At 47.1% G+C, this 23,225-nt stretch overlaps 2 protein-coding genes across 7 annotated transcripts in view; one reads left to right on the plus strand and one right to left on the minus strand.

Annotated features, from left to right (window-relative positions):
* Positions 1 to 10,012: 10,012 nt before the first annotated feature.
* The window catches only part of FBXL14 (F-box and leucine rich repeat protein 14), a 40,629-nt gene continuing 27,416 nt past the window's right edge, over positions 10,013 to 23,225 (minus strand). For 3 of the 6 annotated variants that reach the window (XM_009217675.3, XM_017945576.3, XM_017945579.3), the window contains exons 2-3: positions 21,835 to 21,893; positions 20,571 to 20,968 (exon numbers count right to left, since the gene is read on the minus strand). In XM_009217675.3, coding sequence (XP_009215939.2) covers positions 20,923 to 20,968; positions 21,835 to 21,893 — 105 coding nt within the window. In that variant the 3' untranslated portion in view covers positions 20,571 to 20,922. Of the gene's footprint in view, positions 10,618 to 12,497; positions 13,789 to 20,570; positions 21,894 to 23,225 lie in introns of those variants that run through there. The other 3 variants (XR_001892428.3, XR_002515486.2, XM_003905797.5) reach the window with 3 other exon arrangements.
* LOC116268818 (ubiquitin-conjugating enzyme E2 C-like) lies at positions 19,156 to 20,335 on the plus strand. Its single transcript, XM_031650201.1, has 2 exons — positions 19,156 to 19,751; positions 20,074 to 20,335. The coding sequence occupies exons 1-2, from the start codon at positions 19,281 to 19,283 to the stop codon at positions 20,140 to 20,142; spliced, it is 540 nt and encodes a 179-aa protein (XP_031506061.1). The 5' UTR covers positions 19,156 to 19,280; the 3' UTR covers positions 20,143 to 20,335.

Genomic DNA, 23,225 nt, shown 5'->3' on the forward strand with positions numbered 1-23,225 from the left:
ATAAATAAAAAATAAGTAGAAAATACTATAAATCATCACTAACTGATACACTGGGGTTTCAGGAGCTCACACACCTAAGGACTTTCCTTTGGGACAGATGACTTGGGTAGCGAAGCCCCGTCTGACAATCAGCTTGTTGAATCTGAGCACTGAGTAAGTGAGACACCTACTGATTAGACCTCAGGGATTTTAGGGATATTCAAATTCCATGGTAATTTGAGTTTATGCCCATAGTGTCTTTTCACAATTTTAGAAGTTTAGGGGGAAGTGAAAGTCCTCCAAAAATAAAAGCAAACTTTTTGGAATGGAAGTATTTATCATTCTATGCTGTAAGGGCTCTGCTGTCCCTGCTCCCAAAATACTACACGTGTGTGTCTTTTAAGGAAATGTGATTAGCAAGACCTCATCTCCACAAGAAAGTTAAAAAAAAAAAAAAATTAACCGGGTGCAGTGGCTCACACGTGTCAATCCAGCACTTTCAGAGGCTGAGGCAAGAGGATTGTTTGAAGCCAGGAGATTGAGGCTGCAGGGAGCTATGATTGTGTCACTGTACTCCAGCCTCGGCGACGGAGCAAAGCCATCTTATAAATAAATAAAGAAGAATGGAGATTAATTTAGTTTTGTATTTCATGATACCTCATAAAATAATTGGAGCTAATCAGGGATAATGCAAATCTCTAATTGAACATTACTATCTTGTTCAACACCCTGAAATGCATTTCTAGGAGTCACATTTCAACGGCACACCTGTCGGTGGTGAGTGAGGGCTCCGTCTCCACGTATGGCTGCCTTTTTTTTTTTTTTCTTTTTTTTTTTTTGAGACGGAGTCTCGCTATGTCACCCAGGCTGGAGCACAGTGGCGCAAGCCTCCCAGGTTCAAGGAATTCTCCTGCCTCAGCCTCCCAAGTAGCTGGGACTACAGGCGCCTGCCACCACGCCCAGCTAATTTTTTGTATTTTTAGTAGAGACGGGGTTTCATCTTGTTAGCCAGGATGGTCTCAATCTCCTGACCTCGTGATCCGCCCACCTCGGCCTCCCAAAGTGCTGGGATTACAGAAGTGAGCCACGCCCAGCCCTGGCAGCCCTTTCAATCAGCCAGCAACCTTGGAGTCTATGGGAAGCAGTTTGCAAGAGCGGGTAATAAGATGATAATGCTTTGTGTGTGTGCATGACTCGAGCACATCGCTTTCTCCTGCCATTTGCCCACTGGCGTCGTGGTAGAAATGCTTTGAGCTTGGATTAAAGATGAGGTAGACAGGTCCTGACTTGAGGAGATCTGGATTTGAGATCCAGTGGTCTGACCTGAGGCTCACATGTGGCTTTTGTGAGTAGCAGTTTCTTTTGGGGGGCTCATGTGTGCTCTGCCGTTTCACTGAAGTGCTGTGAGGATCAAATGAAGGGATACACATGAGAGTGCCTTGGACCCTGCACCCGTTCCCACAAACCTGAAGCAACGTGGAGCTGCTGCTAGGTTTATTTTCCACCGCGTCGCCCGCCCTGACTGCCCCTATTGGGACGGGCAGCCGGGGAAGCAGCAGGCCTGGGAGAAGGACAAGGGAGCATCCCGCTTCAGGGCTTTCGCAAGGTCTCCAAACTGACGGGCTGTGCGGCCGCCAGGTTGTTCTGTCCCGTCCTGGTTACTGAGCATTCTGTCTCACATGTAACTTTCACTGGATGGCTTCTGTGGTCTCAGGAGGTCTGTGAATCCTGTGTTCTTAACTTGCTGTCATTTCAGAACTGCAGGGGCTTGTCAGTGTTTCGGCATGGTAGATCCAGTTAATCCTTACGGAGTTTCTCCTCGGCTGTGTCCCTGGGGACACATTTTCTGTCAGCCACCCCGTATTACACACACATCCAGACCTCAGGTTCAGGATGTAGGAGGGTACGTGAGGTGAAGCGAATTAAATGAATTCCTGTGGAGAGCTGTTTGCCCTCCACCGTACTCTGCACTTTCTTCAGAGGCGATCTTTATTTCAGAGGAGAAATAAAAGCCCTTTTTAGGACAGATAACTGAGCGGTGTGGCTCACACCCATGCCACAGCTTAGTGTGTAAGATTGAGCTTGTGCTGCGCTTGGTTATTACAGCAGAAGTCACATCGCTCTCCTGAAATGCAGCTGGTGCCGCTCAGCAATGCGTCGCCTTGTCAGGTCCTACAGCAATGGTGCTTTCGTGGTTATAGTTGTGATGGAAACTTTTGTTTCCACAAACCGGTAATTTCTCCAGTCTCCCTCACAGAGACCCTGAACACTGCTGCGGAGAGGAGATTCGGGTGTCTGACATTGGCTCTGAGCCTCTGCCGTCCACCCTCTGTCCTCTGGTGCACCTTGCTTTAGCGTCCACGTGGTTAACTCCTTGGCAGTCACGCTGATGTGGTTTTACTGTGAGGGTGGGTGTTCGTGCATGAGGGGCCGAGGACTCATGTCCTTCTGTTCATGTTGGTGCTGCAGAGCTGGCTGGGGCACCGCGGGTGGGGATGTGAGGAGGCCAAGTAGCCCAGGAGTGGCTCGTGAGTTTAAGGCTTCCCCGGGTGTGCTTGCTGCTAGCAAGGAGGGATCACCCCTGGGGTGACTGTTAGCCACCTCTATCCAGGGTACTACAGTCATTCTTCTTTCCACTTCCTTTTACCTTTTTCTCACTATCCTCTTCAATGTGGCAGGCACCAAGTTAGCTACCAAAAATGCAAAAGGTGCCATAAGAAGAAAGGTGCTTTTGGTAGACAGGATTTAATCCAAGAAAGATTTTCTTACTCTTTATTTTGTGGCAAGATTCTGTAACATGGCTGAGGCACAGTCTTTGCCTTTCAAGAGTTTGTATTCTAAGAGGAAATTTTAAATTACACACAGTACTATATTACAAGGCAGAACCATTTTGGAGCTCTGAGACCCTGGGAAGGTTGCTGAACTTCTCTGAGTTTCAACTTCCTCATCCTTAAAGGGGCTATGAAAATTCACCTCAAAGGGTTATTATGAAGTCACTTAAGAGTGGAATAAGAATGTTTTTGTTTCAATTGATGTGTATTGTCTTTTCAGATGGCAGGACTTATGTTATTGGGACATAAGTACTTATTAAGTTGTTTTTCACTGCTTAATAAATGAGACTACTAGGTATTTCTTTTGGCCTAGAGACTCTATGTAAAAGTTACTACAATGCTAAAGACAACATGAACTAAGTTTATTGACTCTGAGATGCCTTTAGTCTACACTTTACTTTTACTTTCTATATCACAGAGAAAGAAAAACAGTGCCAATTCCCTATAAAATAATGCCTTTAAAAGAGTACTTTCAGGCCGGGCGCGGTGGCTCACGCCTGTAATCCCAGCACTTTGGGAGGCCGAGGCGGGCGGATCACAAGGTCAGGAGATCGAGACCACGGTGAAACCCCGTCTCTACTAAAAATACAAAAAATTAGCCGGGCGCAGTTGTGGGCGCCTGTAGTCCCAGCTACTCGGGAGGCTGAGGCAGGAGAATGGCGTGAACCCGGGAGGCGGAGCTTGCAGTGAGCCGAGATCGTGCCACTGCACTCCAGCCTGGGTGACAGAGCGAGACTCTGTCTCCCAGGCTGGAAAAAAAAAAAAAAAAGAGTACTTTCAAACACGTGAGTTAGTCATGCCAGCCTCTCCTGCTCTGCACTTTCTTTCATCTGTTCTGGGGGACTTGTCCATTTCTCTTCCCTCCAGATCTTTCATCTGTTCTGGGGGACTTGTCCATTTCTCTTCCCTCCAGACATATTGTTTGGCCTGTGATATGGTTCGGCTCTGTGTCCCCGCCCGTATCTCACACTGAATTGTAATTCCCAGTGTTGGAGGTAGGACCTGGTGGGAGGTGATTAGATCAATAGGGGTGGTTTCTAATGGTTTAGCACCAACCCCCTAGTGCTGTCTCGTGATAGAATTCTCACAAGACCTGATTGTCTGAAAATGCGTGGCACCTCCCCGCCCTCTCTCCTCTTGGCCACATGAAGATGTGCTTGCTTCCCCTTTGCCTTCTGCCATGATTGTAAGTTTCCTGAGGACTTCCAAGAAGCATAAGCCTGTACAGCCTGCAGAACCAATTAAACCTCTTTATAAATTACAGCCAATTAAACCTCTTTATAAATTACCCAGTCTCAGGTATGTCTTTATACCAGTGTGAGAACAGACAAATACGGAAAATTGGTACCAGGAATGGGGTATTGCTATAAAGATACCTGAAAATGTGGAAGCAACTTTGGAACTGGGTAACGGGTAGAGGTTGGAATAGTTTGGAGGGCTCAGAAGAAGACAGGAAGATGAGGGAAAGTTTGGAACTTCCTAGAGACTTGTTGAATGATTGTGACCAAAATGCTGATAGTGATATGAACAGTGAAGTCCAGGCTGAAGTGTTCTCAGATGGAGATGAGGAATTCATTGGGTACTGGAGTAAAGGTCACTCTTGCTGTGCTTTAGCAAAGAGACTGGCAGCATTGTGCCCCTTCTCTAGGGATCTGTGGAACTTTGAACTTGAGAGAGATGATTTAGGGTATTTGGCAGAAGAAATTTCTAAGCATATCCTCTTACTCATGAGCAAAGACATTATCAGAAACTGGAACTTATATTTAAAACGGAAGCGGGCCAGGCACGGTGGTTCATGCCTGTAATCCCAGCACTTTGGTAGGCTGAGGCGGGTGGATCTCTTGAGGTCAGGAGTTTGGAATTTTGGTCACTTCTTCAATGAAAACATTTGATTCACCAATAGAAAATGTAAATTCATGCCTTTCTGTGTACAGTTGAAACTGTGTTTCAATGCTGAATCGTGCTGCCATCTTTTTGGTGACATGGCAATTAAACTCAGTGTGTATATACCACCAAAGCACATTACTCAGTTGGAGGGACAAGAACAGGACAACTAGGACCAAGTTCTGCCATTTGGAGACAGTAACAACTGTGTCATGACTATGGCTTGGCTGCCAGCATTGAGATTCCTATTTGGACTTTGGAGTCATTAGCTGGGATGAAATGTGTACATCTTGAATGCCCACTTTAGCTGACCGGTGGTGGCCTCCCAGGAATGTACACTTCATTCGAGAAGATTGTGAGACCATCCACGGGAAAGAACTCCATTGCCCCATCACTCATGTCCTCCAGTTGGTCTCCAGGTGAGGAAGAGGTGAGGCATGCGTATGAAGATGAGGATTTGCCCTCCCAGCCTTAGAGAACGCTCAGAAGGCCACTGTAATTGGGGTCAGGGCAGTGCAGTGAGACGGCAGAGAGTCACGGAGGTAAAAGATTATTTCAGAGGAAGATGTCAGACTTGTCGCTGAAGTAGACATGGGAGGTGGCTGTGACTTTGAGTCTGGCTGACTGGCAGCACATTAGCTGTAGCAGTTGTGTAAATAACTAAGTTAGGGGCTGGATGGAGGGGAGGGTGGATGGAGCCACTTTTGAAGCTGCTGACTTTGAGGTGGCTAGTCTATCCAAGCAGCTATAAATGTGGCACTGGAACTTCTTTCAAGAAGTTTGACAAAAAATAGAAATTGGGCAGTAATTGGAGGGAGGAGCAGTGTCAAAGGAAACATGGAGGCAGGTTGGCAAAGGCCTAAGATGTGCGAGATAGGAGGGTGATCCGTGGGGCAAGGTTCCAGCAGCTGCAAGAAGGGAAAGGATTGAGAGTCAGGTAATGGAGTTAGCCTGGAATTACTCATGCTGTGTGGGTAGAAGACAGGTAGCCAGCCCCTCGCTCTTCGTGTGGGCTGAGGTGCTTATTAGCCCTTCCTCTCTCCATCCTTTTCACCCCCCAGTTATCTGGTCCCTGTCTCCTTGCGTCTGAGTGTGCTTTCCTGCTGGGCCGTCCTGGCTTGCGCATCGTGCTCTGCCATGGCTCTTCTCTCCATTCCAGTGGCCCCCAAGGGAACAGGTTTCCTCTGCCGTGAAGTAGAGGCCATTCTCCTTATGACCTCCTGATCCCTGCCTTTCTTGGTGCCCAGAGAATTTCTGTGAAGCTGTCTCATGTTTTCCAAACTTTCGTAACTTAACTAGATCCTTTTCTTCTTCCAATCAGAATCTTTCAACCAGTCTGCCTTCCTCTCGGGCCTTTTCTTTCTCCTGCTTCCTGTGTTCTTCTCCCACTCGTGGCCCTCCGGCCTCCCTTGGACCGTTCGTCATTATCACATCCCCTTCGTAAAGTCGTGCCCGTTTCCAGTTTTGAAGCTTCTCGGAATAAATGTTAGTATATCTAAAACCCAATTATGTTTTGGTTACTCAAGTTCCAGCCCAGTGACTTATATTCAAGCCGTAAAGCAGTAGATTTTAATGGCTGAAAGGCCGGCTGGAAATCATCTAATCCAGCGCTTCCCAACATCTGTTCTTCCTGAGAGGTTAATAGGCACTTGGAGGAAAAAAAGGTTGTATGACCAAGTAAGTCTGAGAAATGCTGGTTTCCATCAAATTAAACACATTTGTTAAAACCACAGAGCTTTAATGTGTTCATATGCCGTGCGACTCCCTCAGGAGCAGGAGGGATTGTGTCTCTTGCTTATTTGACTGTGGAACCCTTCGTCAGAGTGTACTGTCGATCTATCCTCTGCCATGTTTAGTGGATGAGCACGTTCGCACACCCTGAGCGTCTGATGTCAGTCACTGAGGTTGCTCATCTTAGATGGGGTCTGGGGACTGTTCTGTGGCTCCAACAGGAGCCATTGTGACAGTGCCACTTGCTGTGATGTTTGTGAATCTTTCACCATGCCTTTAGCAACAGTTTCGGCTCTGCTGTGAACTGACGCCAAGGGAAAACTGCTCTGAACTTTCCCAAATGAGAAATAAGAATTAGACATGCAATCTGGTGAGACCACAGCCGGTGGCACTCCTTTTACTAAGGAGCACCGAGCAGTGCACTGTGGCCCGAGGAGGAGGCTGGACTCTCACTCCTGAGCACGGAGTTCCAGGCCCTTATGATTCAATTCCATTTCCCACATCTCTCCTGGATGAGCCGCCTGCCGTCTTCCTGAGCATGGCGCCCAAAGAGCCACACTTGTGGTCCTCGTGATGCCGATGCCTTGCTGCTGTAGGCAGCGCCCTTTTGCAGCTCCAAGCCTGGGGGACGACCACATTTACTAAAGATTCACACCTCCCAACCTCTCCAAGCACACTGCTTTCTCCTGAGAGCTCCCAAAGACACCTCGACACAAAAATTCTGATTTGAAACCTAGTGCATTCCTTTAACTATGTGGTTTTAGTTTGTCCCCCTCAGCGGACCCCCATCTTTGAGGGCAGAAACCCCCTTCCATTTACTACTGTGCCCATGGCCCTGCCCTGATGAAGGGCTCTGCCCGGAGCAGGTGTGGGCAAATTTTGTTCAATGAGCGAGCCCTCCCTGGTGGGGCTGACTGGCCAGCAGATGCTGCAGGAGACCTACCCGTGTGGGAGGTTCGTGGAAGCCTTTCAGAGACAAATGGCATTTGAAAAGGACTCGGAGGAAACCCCTGGACTGGCAAGCAAGAGAGGGAAAAACCCTTCCAGGTGAAGGTAGAGTGGAAAGGTCAGTAGAGGTGTGGCAGGGAATAAAGGAACAAAGATGGTGGGAGAGATCCCATCCTGGGCAGGGCAGAGAAGCCAGGTGGGGCAGAGGAGCGAGGGAGACCAGCGATCAGGCAGAAGAAAGGGTGGAAGGAAGGCCCAGAAGGAGAAGTGCCGGGAGGTGGCCAGGGCCATGCAGCTGCAGGGGCGCCGTTCCCATACGGCCTCCAGCTGCCCAGCGGTTTTCTAGCAGTCCCTCGGCCAGATGTTTGTGTAGTACCCAGGCCAGGAGCACCTGGCTCTCAAACATTTAAATAACCGAAACCATCTCAGAGGAGATTTTTTTTTTTTTTTTTTGAGACGGAGTCTTGCTCTGTCACCCAGGCTGGAGTGCAGTGGCGCGATCTCAGCTCACTGCAAGCTCTGCCCCCCAGATTCAGGCCATTCTCCTGCCTCAGCCTCCCAAGTAGCTGGCACTACAGGCGCCCGCCACCACGCCCGGCTAATGTTTTTGTATTTTTGGTAGAGACGGGGTTTCACCGTGTTAGCCAGGATGGTCTCCATCTCCTGACCTCGTGATCCACCCGTCTCAGCCTCCCAAAGTGCTGGGATTACAGGCGTGAGCCACCGCGCCCCGCCAGGAGGTTGTGTTTTTAGCCAGGGGCTGTGGTAGGCAATAGTTCCAGTCGTCCTGGCTGCTAGAGTGGCAGGGAGGTGACTGAGTAGGCGTTGGATTCTCATTCTGACTTGCCTCTGACAGGCTGAGATGCTGGGAAAGCCTCTGGACCCTCCCAGATCAGCTGTCTGAGTGGCAGAGGGCAGGGCGGTGCAGTCTGAGTTTGGTCTCTTTCTGAGGGGGCAATGGTAGAAGTTTCCCCTGGGTGGCAGTGGGAGGCAGGGGACCAGTTGGGAGAGTCCTTATTTCTCCTTGATGATGGGCATTGGTTCTTAACCCACTGGAACAATTTATCAGCTTCATTGGTCCCTAATGGTTCAGGGTAAAACCTGTTCCACAAGGTCACAGTCCAAAAAGGACTCGTGTCTTTTTTTTTTTTTTTTTTTTTGAGACGGTGTCTCGCTCCGTCGCCCCGGCTGGAGTGCAGCAGCGCAATCTCAGCTCACTGCAGCCTCCGCCTCCCGGGTTTACACCATTCTCCTGCCTCAGCCTCCCAAGTAGCTGGGACTACAGGCGCCCGCCACCTCGCCCGGCTAGTTTTTTTTGTATTTTTTAGTAGAGACAGGGTTTCACCGTGTTAGCCAGGAATTTTTTTTTTTGGAGACGGAGTCTCTCTCGTCACCCAGGCTGGAGCGCAGTGGCGCGATCTCATCTCACTGCAACCTCCGCCTCCCTGGTTCAGGTGATTCTCCTGCTTCAGCCTCCCGAGTAGCTGGGATTACAGGCACCCACCATCATGCCTGGCTAATTTTTGTATTTTTACTAGATATGGGGTTTCACCATGCTGGCCAGGCTGGTCTTGAACTCCTGACCTCAGGTGATCCACCCACCTTGGCCTCCCAAAGTGCTGGGATTACTGGCATGAGCCACTACACCCGGCCTCGTATGTCTTTTGACCCATGGGGTGCTGCCAGCTATCAAATTGAACAGTCGAATGTGGGATGCGTTCCTTTCAATGTTGCCTTATATCTGCTCAGTCATTCATTGAGCTGAAGAAGCTTTATGTTCCAATAGGGACTCATGGAAAAAGACTCTCAGTTTCTTTAATTATCAGATAGGTTAACAAACATTATTGTTTTTTAAAAAATTATGGTAAAATGTACTTAACAAAATTTTGCATTTTAACCATTTTTAAGTGTACAGTTCTGTGGCATTGGCCACATCCACATTGTTGTGTAATCATCACCACGTCCATCTACGAAACTTTTCCATCTTCCCCAACTGAAATTCTGTTCAGAATTAACACTATTGTTTAATTAACATTAAACAATAACTGCCCATCCCTCCTGCCTTCCAGCCCCTGACAACCACTTCTTTCTGTCTACTTCTACTTTCCTAGGTATGTATATATTTACTTATTTTTGAGACAGGGTCTTGCTCTGTTGCCTAAGTTGGAGTGCAGTGCTGCAACCACAGCTCACTGCAGGCTCAAACTTCTGGGCTTAAGCAATCCTCCCCCCTCAGCCTCCTAAGTAGCTGGGACTACAGGTGTGTGCCACCACACTTTGCTAAACTTTTAGTTTTTATTTTTTGTAGAGACAGGGTCTCACTATGTTGACCAGGCTAGTCTCAAACTCCTGGGCTCAAGCGATCCTCCCACCTCAGCCTCCCAAAGTGCTGGATTACCTACTTTCTATCTATGAATTTGTCTATCCTAAATACCTCTTATAAGTGGAATTATAAAATATGTCCTTTTGTGTCTGGCTTATTTCGCTTAGCATCCATGTTTCATCCATGGATGAAACTTAGCAATATTTCACCCATGTCGTCGCATGCATCAAAATTTCCTTCCTTTTTTAAGACTGAATCATATTCCATTGTATGTGTATATAGCATTTTGTTTATTTATCCCCCAGTAGAATATAACTTTTTTATTTTTTAACTTCAGTTTTTATTTGTAGCTGACAAATAACAATTGTAGATTTACAGGGGACAATGTGATGTTTCAATACACATATACCTTGTGGAATGATTATATCAAGCTAACTAACACGTCTATCAGCTCACATACCTATCCTTTTTTGTAGTGAGAATAGATTTAAAATCTATTCTTTTAGCAATTTTGAGATATATAATACATTATTGTTAACTGTGGTTGCCATGCTGGGTAATAGATCTTAAAGAATTATTCCTCCTGTCTAACTGGAACTTTCTACCCTTTGGTTAATTTCCCTGCATTCCCCACCCCTCACCCCCAGTATCTGGTAACCACCATTCTGCACTCTAATTCTATACGTTTGACTTTTTAAGATTCCACCCATAAGTGATATTATATGGTACTTATCTCTCTTGCCTGGCTTATTTCACTCAGCATAGTTTCCTCCAGGTTCATTCATGTTGTCAAAAATGACAGGATTTCCTCCTTTTCAAAGGCTGTTAGTAATCCATTGTAGATGTGCCACATTTTCTTCATCCATTCTGCCATTGAGGGACACTTAGGTTGATTCCATGTCTTGGTTATTAGGAATAATGCTGAAATGAACATGGGAGTGCAGGTATCTATTCAACATACTGATTTCAGTGCTTTTGTATCTATATCCAGAAGATTCATATGGTAATTCCATTTTTAGGCTTTAAAAGATTTATGAGCAACAGAAATTCATTTCTCAGTTCTGGAGACTGGGAAGTTCAAAGATAGGCACCAGGTTTGGCTTCTGGTGAGAGCTTGTTCTCCACTTCCAAGATGGTGCCTTCGTGCTGTGTCCTCACGTGGCAGAAGGGATGGAAGAGGAAAGGAGCCAGAGCACTCCTCTCAGCCATTTTTATAAGGGGCTTAATCACTTCCCAAACGGCCTTACCTCTTAGTACTATCACCTTGGGGGTTAAGTTCCAATATATTAATTTGGGGGCTTTAGACACACATTCAGACCGTAGCGTTCCAGCCTTGGCCCCCTTAAACTCATGCCCTTCTTACATACAGAAAACATTCGTTCTTCATTCTAGCTCAGTAGACTTAAGAATCCTTTTTTTTTTTTTTTTTTTTGAGACGAGTCTCGCTCTGTCTCCCAGGCTGGAGGGCAGTGGCGCGATCTCGGCTTACTGCAAGCTGCGCCTCCCGGGTTCCCGCCATTCTCCTGCCTCAGCCTCCCGAGTAGCTGGGACTACAGGCGCCACCACCACGCCCGGCTAATTTTTTGTATTTTTTGTAGAGACGGGGTTTCACCGTGTTAACCAGGATGGTCTTGATCTCCTGACCTCGTGATCCGCCTGCTTCAGCCTCCCAAAGTGCTGGGATTACAGGCGTGAGCCACCGTGCCCAGCCGTTTTTTTTTGTTTTTTTGTTTTTTTTTTTTTTAGATGGCGTTTCACTCTTGTTGCCCAAGCTGGAGTGCAATGGTGCGATCTCGGCTCACTGCAACCTCCGCCTCCCGGGTTCAAATGATTCTCCTGCCTCAGCCTCCCAAGTAGCTGGAATTACAGGCATGTGCCACCACGCCCAGCTAATTTTGTATATTTAGTAGAGACAGGGTTTCTCCGGGTTAGTCAGGCTGGTCTCGAACTCCTGACCTCAGGTGATCCACCCGCCTCAGCCTCCCAAAGTGTTGGGATTACAGGCGTGAGCCACCGCGCCTGGCCTGAGCCACCGTGCCCAGCCAAAAGTCTCAACTTCTTCCAGCACCAACTCAAAAGTTCAAAAACCAGAATCTCATCTAAATCAGACGCAGATGAGACTCAAAGGTTTGTTTCATCCCGAGGCAAACTGCTCTCCAACTGTGAACCCGTGAAATCAAACAAGTGAATGTGCTTCCAAAATACAATGGTGGGACATGTATAGGATAGATGTTCCCATTCCAAAAGGGAGAAATAAGAAGAAAGGGGTTGCAAGTAAGTCCAAAACCCAACAAGGAAAACAACACGACTGGAGATTAATCTTTACTTGATGCTGATCTTGTGAACACAGAGGAGCAGAGTATGTTTAGTTTGAGGGGAACCTCCATATTATTGATTTCTAAAGTTTCTTTAGCTAAGGTCTTCAACATATTTTTTAAGTACCCGATAATGTCTCTGTCTTCCCCATTAAACTGTAAGCTCTTTGGCGGGTTTATTCATCTTTGTGCTTCTAGCTCAGTGCCAAGTAGTCAATAATGTGTTAAATGAATAAATGGCTGGTACTCTGATTTGAATATTTGCCCAAGAATCAGAACTCTTCACTAGAACCTGATCTTCTACCTAAAATCAAGTCACGAATTTTTACTTCTCTAAGCCTTTTTTTTTTTTTTTTTTTTTTTTTTTGAGACGGAATCTCGCTTTGTCAGCTAGGCTGGAGTGCAGTGGGGCGATCTCGGCTCACTGCAAGCTCTGCCTCCCGGGTTCACGCCATTCTCCTGCCTCAGCCTCCCGAGTAGCTGGGACTACAGGCGCCCACCACCATGCCTGGCTAATTTTTTTGTATTTTTAGTAGAGACGAGGTTTCACTGTGTTAGCCAGGACAGTCTTGATCTCCTGACCTCGTGATCCGCCCGCCTCGGCCTCCCAAAGTGCTGGGATTACAGGCATGAGCCACCGCGCCCGGCCGAGCCTTTTTATTAGGGACGTAATATTCACTCCTAGATTGTTTGCCTGATCCCACAGTCTTTGAGCTCCTTAGGCTGAGATTACTATTGAAACACTCAGGATTAAAATACTAACGTCTTCATCTTTTCCTCCAAAATCTTTCTTGAATTTAAGAAATTCAAAAGCTGCTGTGTTGGAAACCATTCAGGAATTGTCATGGGTTTAGGTTAAAACAAAACAAAACAAAACAACACAACACAGCAGTTGTGACGTGGAAAACAGATCACTTGAAACAGGTCTCCCTTTTCTGTTTTCTTGTAGCTGGGTCCTCCTCCCTGAAATCTCCTCTCCTGTCTTCTGTGATGCTGGACTTGTCTCTTTCCTCTACTTTTTCTCCATCCTTTTCCGAGACCCTAAATTACAGTGTGTCTGCCTGTAGCGCTCTTTTCTTTTTTCTATATAATGTTTAACTGCATCTAATCTATTATCTCTATATGGATGATTCCCAAAACTTAATCTCTGGCTCCCAAGCTTCATGGCTGTGCTCCAGCTGCCTCTAGATCTCTCTCTGGAGAGGTTCAACGTGCCTGAGACTGGGACTGCATTTCCTCCACATCCCAGCGTTCTCCCTGGGAACCCATCTTTACTCCTTCTCCCCAGCCTCCCATTCATCACTCACCAAGCGTTTATTGAGCTCTTGCTGTGTGCTAGGCACCACTCTAGCTGGTTAATTAGCTGGCTAACCCAACAATTCAAAAGTCACCTGCCAAGCCTACAAAATGCAGTCTCCCACAGCTCTCCTTTTGCGTCTACTCTACGTATGGTTTCCTAGAGCTGCGGAAACAAAGTACCACCAAGCTGGGAGGCTTCAAACATCAGAAATGTACTTTCTCATGGTTCTGGAGGCCTCAAGTCCAAGGTGAAGGTGTTGGCAGGATCGGTTCCTTCTGAGGCTGTGAGGAGAAGCTGCTTCAGGCCTCTCTCCCCACATCTGGTGATTTGCTGGCCGCCTTTGGCATTCCTAGACTGCAGGACATCACTCAGTCCCCAACCTTCATGTGGCCTCTCCATGTCTTTGTACTGTCTTCAAAAAGACAGCGCACGTCTGTCTCTGTGTTCAGATATCCCCTAAGGCCATTTTCAGAGGCACTGGAAGTTAGGACATCAATATATCATTTTGGGGCGACACAGTGGAACCTGTAACACTCAGTTATCTCTCCTTTGCTTTCAGATGTCTGTCTTTTCTGGGCACAGTTAGTCCTCTGGGCTGCCTTTGCCCAGCACTTTTTTTTTTTTTTTTGCTCTGAGACAGAGTCTCGCTCTGTCACCCAGGCTGGAGTGCAGTGGCGTGATCTTGGCTCACTGCAACCTCCACCTCCCAGGTTTAAGCAATTCTGCCTCAGCCTCCAGAGTAGCTGGGATTATAGGCGGGCATCCACCACACACAGCGGATTTTTGTATTTTTAGTAGAAACAGGGTTTCACCATGTTGGCCAGGCTGGGCTTGAACTCCTGACCTCGTGATCCACCCACCTTGGCCTCCCAAAGTGCTGGGATTAAAGGCATGAGCCACCGTGCCCGGCCTGCCCTGTACTTCTTTTAGCACCATTAGCTTCTGTCACTGCCTGGGTGTCTGCAGCCCTGCTAGGTCAGCCGGGACTATGTCTTTCTCTTTCTACCCTCAGGGCCTAGAATGCTACATATTTCACACTGCCAGGCATTCCTGAATGCCTGGATGGACGATCATTTACATGAATGAATGGATGGGCAGACGGACAGACGAATGGATGGGTGCATGGAATAACTAAGGGAGTTTGTCTTGATTTACCTTGCCAACCTTAGATCCCATAATTCCCATTCAAGCAGTCTGTCCTCCACCAAATGTTTGGCTTCAGTTCTCCATACTCTTCCCTTTCTCTGTCCCCTCGAGTTCCGGTTCCAGCCCTCATCCAAGGCCCAGCTCAAGTTCCGCTTCGGTGCAGCTGCCTCCCCCGAGATGTTTGCCTTTTCCAAACTCTCGTAACATTGTACTGGTGCCTTTTCTGTGGCACTCTTTGCTTCGGCTTTGGATGATAGTAATTTATCCCAGAACTCTTTTGTTAAAAGGGATCTTACATATGGACTAAGACCAAAATATCTGTGTTGGATCACTTGGGAACATTTAAAAAATTACTACAGATCACTGAGCCCTTCACTTATAGATTCTGATGAGCAGGTCTGGGGTGGGTCCCTGGAATATGTATTTTTAAAAGCTTCCCCAGGCAATTGTGATACTCAGCCAAGTTTGGGAACCATTAATCCAGTCCAACCTCCTCGTTTTACTTATGGGGAAACTGAGGTCCAAAATTGTTAAATAATGTTCCCAAGATCATTTAGTTAGTGGCAGAGCCATCCAGTTATGTGGTTATGTCCTAGCTTTTCAGTCAGATGTAAGCAGCTCAGAAGCAGCACCTGTATTTTGCTCATCTTTGTGACCTATGTAAATACCACCTGTGCACCTCAGTCAAGCCAGGCCATTCGCAGAAAGTGCCACTATTAGTGACACAATAGTGGCTACACTGCCCACTCCCAGAAGACAGATGCCAGGTCTGTTCATACTAACTTTCATTTCCAGCACCTTGCACAGTGCCTGGCATGTAGTAAGGTGCTTAATTAATATTGATCAAATGAACAAAGCGTCTGCTATATGCCAGGCCTTACAGTAGAAGCTTGACAGACATCATCTCATTTCGTTTATTCCAACTACAGCCCTGTGAAGTAGGCTTTCATATTCTCATTTTAAAGACGAGGAAACAGGGCCGGGCACGGTCACACCTGTAATCCCAGTACTTTGGGAGGCCGAGGTGGATGGATCACCTGAAGTGCAGGAGTTCAAGACTAGCCTAGCCAACATGGTGAAAGCCCGTCTCTACTAAAAATAGAAAAATTAGCCGGGCGCGGTAGCATGCACCTATAATTCCAGCTACTCTGGAGGCTGAGGCAGGAGAATTGCTTGAACCTGGTAGGTGCAGGTTGCAGTGAGCCGAGATTACGCCACTGCACTCCAGCCTAAGTGACAGAGTAAGACTCCGTCTCAAATAAATAAATAAATAAATAAATAAGAGGAAACAGGACCAGAGGCTAGTCGTCTGCTCTGTGTCATGCAGAAAACAATCAGTATAACTGAGCTCTAAAGCCCACTGCTCTTTCTGCAGTGCTGCAGGATCCCCATGCTCCACCCTCCGTGCTCTTCAAAAAGCTGGGGGTCACTTCAAAACAATGTATGAGGAGAGGTATTCAAAAGCCCCAAATGTTTAGAAGCCTCAGTTTTGTTCTCAGCTCCAACGTAGCCTTGCTGCTCCGTGAGGTAATATAAAAGGTAGTTCTACTGCAACTTGTATTGTGTATGTTCTGGAACATTCAGTACTCTTACCACTTGCATGCTTATATGTGTGTGACTCAATACTATCAAAAGCTTTACAAGTATTTCATCCTCTTTCCCTTTTTTTTTTTTTTTTAAATGCTGTTAAAATTCTCCTCGCTTTGTAGGGCAGCCGTGCCAGGACTAGGGCAAACAGAGTTCAAAGAGTGTCCCAGCATGAACTGTTCTAATACCAGGTTTCAGATATGAGCTAATGGCTGAGAAACAGGAGTCAGGGATGTGAGTTGGCCCCACACACCTAGTCCCCTGCCCAGACCACTTGTGCAGTGACTGGGTTCTTTTATACCAGAGGTGTTGCGTGCCAGGGACCCAGCCTCTAAAAATGACAGGGCTCTGACTCCACTGTCAGGCATGAGACGGAGACCGAAGTCGCCACATCCCAGAGACCGAGTTTCAGCTTCGCCATCTGAAATGTTTCTGTCTTTTTCTTTCCAATTTGATGTTTTACTTGGATGCTGGCCTTGAGTTTATACTCCATGTAGACTGTTTCCTCGTTCTTTGTGGCCTCCTTTTCACTGCTGTTGCTTCCTCAATCGGTCCTTCCTGAAACGCCAATCTCAGTGGTGTGGGAATGAGTATGAGAGACCTCGCTCTAGGTGCTCGCCCACGAGCTGACGCCCCGTGTCCTCCGTGGCTGCTTCCACCCTGCCCCTGCAGCTTTCAAATATGTCTCTCATTTCTTTCAAATTCTCACTTATCTTCCCTTCTTTGTTTAAATTTTAAAAAAATTTTAGAGGCGGGGTCTTGCCGTGTTGCCAGGCTGGAGTGCAGGGGCACCATCGCGGCCCACTGCAGCCTTAAACTCCCGGGCTCCAGCGATCCTCCCTCCGCAGCATCCCAAGTAGCTGGGACTGCAGGCGTGCGCCATCATGCCTGTTTCATTCGTTTAAATTGTCTTGAACAGAGGCCGGGCGCGGTGGCTCAAGCCTGTAATCCCAGCACTTTGGGAGGCCGAGTCGGGCGGATCACGAGGTCAGGAGATCGAGACCATCCTGGCTAACACGGTGAAACCCCGTCTCTACTGAAAAATACAAAAAAAACTAGCCGGGCGAGGTGGCGGGCGCCTGTAGTCCCAGCTACTCGGGAGGCTGAGGCAGGAGAATGGCGTGAACCCGGGAGGCGGAGCTTGCAGTGAGCTGAGATCCGGCCACTGCACTCCAGCCTGGGTGACAGAGCGAGACTCCGTCTCAAAAAAAAAAAAAAAAAATTGTCTTGAACAGAATTACATTAATAAGGGCTCTGATCTCATAAATAACCCAAGATTCCTTGGTGATGAAGCTGGAATCACAGAGCCACCTCCTAGAAAGGCCACACTGAGGCCTTGGGGGAGCCTAGGGAACCTTGGGGGAGCCTCAGAACTCCAGGCTTAGGGTGGCTAATGATACTTTTCCTCCTCTCGGTGCCAGGGTAGCAAATTGCGTATCACTGCAGATTACTTGGAAGATAACTAAATGAGATATAGGGATAAACTCCTTGGGATCCTGGGATAGTGATATCCTAGTGTTGGATTTCATAATATGCAGCCACTTTTATGGTGAGGGACTTGGAAACCAACTGCTGTCAGAATTATCGAAGGTACCAACATGAGGCCAATATACGCAATATATGCAAAACCTATTTATAGTAAAATCCCAAACACCGTCCACATTCTTTTGCAGTATAATACTAAACTGGGGCTGATTAAATCTTACTGAAGTCTGTAGACCATAAGCTGGGTTTGAATTTTTTTAAAAAATAAATTTTCACTGTAGCAATATGTTTAATGGAATCTGATCTATATGACTTCTGCCAAGAAGGAATTCAAAATTACCGATTGGAGTCAATGTGGTACAAAGAACTAGAAACCTCTCATTCTCAGGAAATGGACAGGGCAGGGGGGGTCCTTAATGAAAACACTGTGTCAGTAATTTTTGTGGCTTAAGATTGCCACGTGTAGTTCATGGGTTCAGAACTGATTCTCAGAGACAGGGTGTTGTAGTAGAAAGAGCACAGGATTAAGCATCAGGAACCAGATTTACCCCTAGTCCCGTAACCCTGGGTAATTTACCTGACTTCTTTGTGTACCCATTTCCTCACCTATAGGAATGGAGGGATTGCGCAGGGTACAGTGGCTCATGCCCGTAACCCCAGCACTACTGGGAGACCAAGGTGGGAAGATTGCTTGAGTCTAGAAGTTCAAGGCTGCAGTGAGTTATCATACTGCCCCTGCATTCCAGCCTGGGTGACAGGGCAACACCTTGTTTAAAAAAATAAAAATAGGCCAGGCACGGTGGCTCATGCCTGTAATCCCAGCACTTTGGGAGGCCAAGGTGGGTGGATCACCTGAGGTCAGGAGTTCAAGACCAGCTTGGCCAACAGGGCGAAACCCTGTCTCTACTAAAAATACAAAAATTAACTGGATGGGATGGCATGCACCTATAATCCCAGCTACTCAGGAGGCTGAGGCACGAGAATCACCTGAACCCAGAAGGTGGAGGTTGCAGTGAGCAGGGATCATGCCACTGCACTCCAGCCTGGGTGACAAGAGTGAAATTCCATCTCAAAAATAAATAAATAATACAAATGAAAACAGACAAAAAATAATTAAAATTGAGGAATTGGGCTACATGAATGGTTTTTGAGACAGAACTTTGAGACAGTTCTTACTTAGGGGCCAGTGGAGATCCCTTTTCCTCCCCAATTTTCAACTACATAAATGTTATTTATTTATGTTCTACTTCTTTAAAAATTTTTTTTAAAAAAACCCACTGGACTAGCTAAGTCCTACTCCTAAACCTTTGTGATTCAATATAAGGTCTACCCATCAAATTGTTCAGACTGCTGGATGATACTCATGTTTTTAGAAAGGGTTGCTACACCCAGAGCCCAGGTCAGCCAGTTTCTGCGTGTAGGCAAGTTCCTGAGTTAGGACTCTTGTACTAGTGTACAATCCAGAAGTTGTACTGGGGCAGCAGGGAAAGAATTCTTATCAGTGAGTGTTTAGCCTGGTTGTACACAGCAGTTACCAGAACAATTAAGAAAGACAAAGTTCTGGCCGGGCTTGGTGGCTCAGGCCTGTAATCCCAGCACTTTGGGAGGCCGAGGCAGGCGGATCACGAGGTCAGGAGACCGAGACCATCCTGGCTAACACGGTGAAACCCCGTCTCTACTAAAAAATACAAAAAACTAGGCAGTTGCAGTCGTGTTCTCCGAGTTCCTGTCTCTCTGCCAACGCCGCCCGGATGGCTTCCCAAAACCGCGACCCGGCAGCCACTAGCGTCACCGCCGCCCGTAAAGGAGCCGAGCCGAGCGGGGGCGCTGCCCGGGGTCCCGTGGGCAAAAGGCTACAGCAGGAGCTGATGACCCTCATGATGTCTGGCGATAAAGGGATTTCTGCCTTCCCTGAATCAGACAACCTTTTCAAATGGGTAGGGACCATCCATGGAGCAGCTGGAACAGTATATGAAGACCTGAGGTATAAGCTCTCACTAGAGTTCCCCAGTGGCTACCCTTACAATGCGCCCACGGTGAAATTCCTCACACCCTGCTACCACCCCAACGTGGACACCCAGGGTAACACATGCCTGGACATCCTGAAGGACAAGTGGTCTGCCCTGTATGACGTCAGGACCATTCTGCTCTCCATCCAGAGCCTTCTAGGAGAACCCAACATTGATAGTCCCTTGAACACACATGCTGCCGAGCTCTGGAAAAACCCCACAGCTTTTTTTTTTTTTTTTTTTTTTTTTTTTTTGAGACGGAGTCTCGCTCTGTCACCCAGGCTGGAGTGCAGTGGCCGGATCTCAGCTCACTGCAAGCTCCGCCTCCCGGGTTCACGCCATTCTCCTGCCTCAGCCTCCCGAGGAGCTGGGACCACAGGCGCCGCCACCTCGCCCGGCTAGTTTTTTGTATTTTTTAGTAGAGACGGGGTTTCACCGTGTTAGCCAGGATGGTCTCGATCTCCTGACCTTGTGATCCGCCCGTCTCGGCCTCCCAAAGTGCTGGGATTACAGGCTTGAGCCACCGCGCCCGGCCAACCCCACAGCTTTTAAGAAGTACCTGCAAGAAACCTACTCAAAGCAGGTCACCAGCCAGGAGCCCTGACCCAGGCTGCCCAGCCTGTCCTTGTGTTGTCTTCTTAATTTTTCCTTAGATGGTCTGTCCTTTTTGTGATTTCTGTATAGGACTCTGTATCTTGAGCTGTGGTATTATTTTTGTTTTGTTTTTGTCTTTTAAATTAAGCCTCGGTTGAGCCCTTGTGATGTATATTAAATAAATGCATTTTGGTCCTTTTTTAGACAAAAAAAAAAAAAAAAATACAAAAAACTAGCCGGGCGAGGTGGTGGGCACCTGTAGTCCCAGCTACACGGGAGGCTGAGGCAGGAGAATGGCGTAAACCTGAGAGGCGGAGCTTGCAGTGAGCAGAGATCCAGCCACTGCACTCCAGCCTGGGCGACAGAGCAAGACTCCGTCTCAAAAAAAAAAAAAAAAAGAAAAGAAAGACAAAGTTCTCCAACACCTTGATTTCTGGTAGACGCTTTGGAAGACACACATACAGTCTACTTCCTCGAACTTCCGAAGCTGTGGAATAGGGATTCAGTGTCTGTGGTATGAAATGAGGTCTGAGAATTTTATCCCATCAAACTGACAGGGTAATTTTGAGGGGCCACAGGAATTGTAATTGTAATACTGGGGCAATATTTGCTTGTCATCAGTCGGACCTCTTCTTGACATGTGCTCTTTCTGACCCCAGTGATTCTTTCTTGATCCCCATATAAGGTGTCCCATTCCCGCATCCAGACTGACTCACCATCAGGGATTGTCCTGTGTTCTGAAGAGGCTCAGCCAGTTTCGTCTGCCTTCTGTTCAGCTTCCCTCCATCTCTTATCCCCAGTCCTCTGTAAATCCTTCTTCCTTCATAAAGTATTCCCTGATTCATGGAAGTGAAATGATCCAGCTTAGTTTACAAAACCAGGAAATTATTCCTCTGGACCAGAGAGACAGAGAGAGAGAGAGAGAGAGAGAGAGAACAAGAAACAACAAAAAACGCAAACAGAATCTAAAAGGGAAGACAGACATATTCTACATTGTTCCCATTAAAATGGAAACCCCGTGGGGAGAGGAAATGCATCTGTGGAATGTATAGTGGATTTCTTTCACATATGGGCACTCAGTAAACATTATTAATGAATGATAATGATTTGTCAAGTGATTGAAATTGTTTCAGGGCAGGAACAGGGAATGAAATACGGAGACATTCGTCTATCTCACGGGGAAATTGCTAGGCAGGTCATCCAGATGTATTTTCTTTGGGGAGTTGTGAATTCCTTGTGTGTCTAGCTATCACTATGTAATTATATTTTACGTTCTCAGTAATACATATCATCATTATACATGTCATCATTTTGTGTGTATATATACAATACCCCTACACATATATATATGTACACATGTATATATTTGTATGTATAAAATTTAAGTGTGGAACTTCTAGTTTCCTGTCGAAGAAGCTTGCAAATTGCTATTCCATCCTAACAAGTAAAAAGCTGAACAAACTGAAAAAGCAAGTCTCCTTGGATCCATAAGGTCTCACAGTAAACCACAGTCCCCAAAACTGGAGAAACCGGCAGGAGAATGCAGCTTCGCAAGGTACCGGAGCGGAAGCCCTGGGCAGCAGCCTCTGCAGGAGCAGTGCCGAGGCGGGGAAACCTGAGCTGTCATCGCCAAAGTGCCGGAGGCTCAGAGCGGGCAAGTTAAAGATCCACGGGAACCAAGTCGTTGTCCCCTCTCCCTCACCTTCTGGAGCTTCCCCGAGTTCTCACAGTGAATAATGGAGAAAAATCCCCTCGTGCCTCCTGCAGTGGGAAGAAGAAAAAGGACCATTTTGAAAGAGGCCGCAGCACTCTGCTCTTCCTAACAAGGTCGCCTCCCCTAACCCTGCTGTGGCTTTATCAGCGCCTAACTGACCTGGGGAAGGGAAACCCCCACGCCAGCCCACTCTAGCCATCTGCCGGCTCACTTAAGGTGGGCGTGGGAGGGAGGACTGAGACGCATTTGTGAGTGTCCAGCTGAGGGGCACAGGCTCACCGAAACTCTGAGGCCTGATTGTAGGACTATAGAATAGACCTTCCCACCACACACTCACGGCCTCTTTACAGCAGTTGCCTTCACCCAGTCAGAGCCGCTATCAAGAAAAAGATATAAGACATACTGAGAGGCAAATAGGGCCTGGCACGGTGGCTCAGGCCTGTAATCCCAGCACTTTGGGAGGCTGAGATGGGCAGATCACCTGAGGTCAGGAGTTCGAGACTAGCCTGGCTAACATGATGAAACCCCATCTCTACTAAAAATACAAAAGCAACAACAACAAAAATTAGCCGGGTGTGGTGGCGGGCGCCGGTAATCCCAGCTACTCTGGAGGCTGAGGCAGGAGAATGGCGTGAACCCAGGAGGTGGAGGTTGCGGTGAGCCGAGATCATACCACTGCACTGCAGCCTGGCGACAGAGCGGGACTCCGTCTCAAAAATAATGATGATGATAATAATAATAATAATAATAAAATGAAATAAGAGGCAAATAACACACGTTGAAGAGACAGAGCAAGCTTCACAACCAGACTCAGAGACAACAGGGATGCTGGAATTATCAGGCGGGAAATCGAAACCAACTCTGATTAATGTGATGTAATGGATAAAGTAGGCAGCATGCAGGAACAGGTGGGCGATGAAAGCAGGGAGATGGGAATTCTAAGAAAAAAAAAACAAATGAAGTGGCAGAGAGCAAAGCACAGTGACGTAAATGAAGAATGCCGCTGATGGGCTTTGATGGATTTGTGGACTGGACACAGCAGAGGAAACGATCTCTGAGTATAAGCTTATCTTAATAGAAACCTCCACATCTGAAAAGCGAAGAGAAACCCCCCACACACACACGCACACACACACGTGTGCACACACACAGAGAACAGAATATCCAAGAACTGTGGGACATCTACAAAAGGTGTAACGTGTAATGGGAATACCAGAAGGAGAAGAAAGAAGAAATACTTGAAATGGTAATGACAGATTTCTCCAAATTAATGTCAGACACTAAACCACAGATCCAGGAATCTCAGAGAATCAGGACAAATGCCAGAAAAACTACACCTGGGCATATCATTTTCACTGCAGAAAATCGAAGATAAAGAA

The sequence above is a fragment of the Papio anubis genome, chromosome 9 (genome assembly GCF_008728515.1).
Source record: "Papio anubis isolate 15944 chromosome 9, Panubis1.0, whole genome shotgun sequence".
NCBI classification, from domain to species: domain Eukaryota; kingdom Metazoa; phylum Chordata; class Mammalia; order Primates; family Cercopithecidae; genus Papio; species Papio anubis.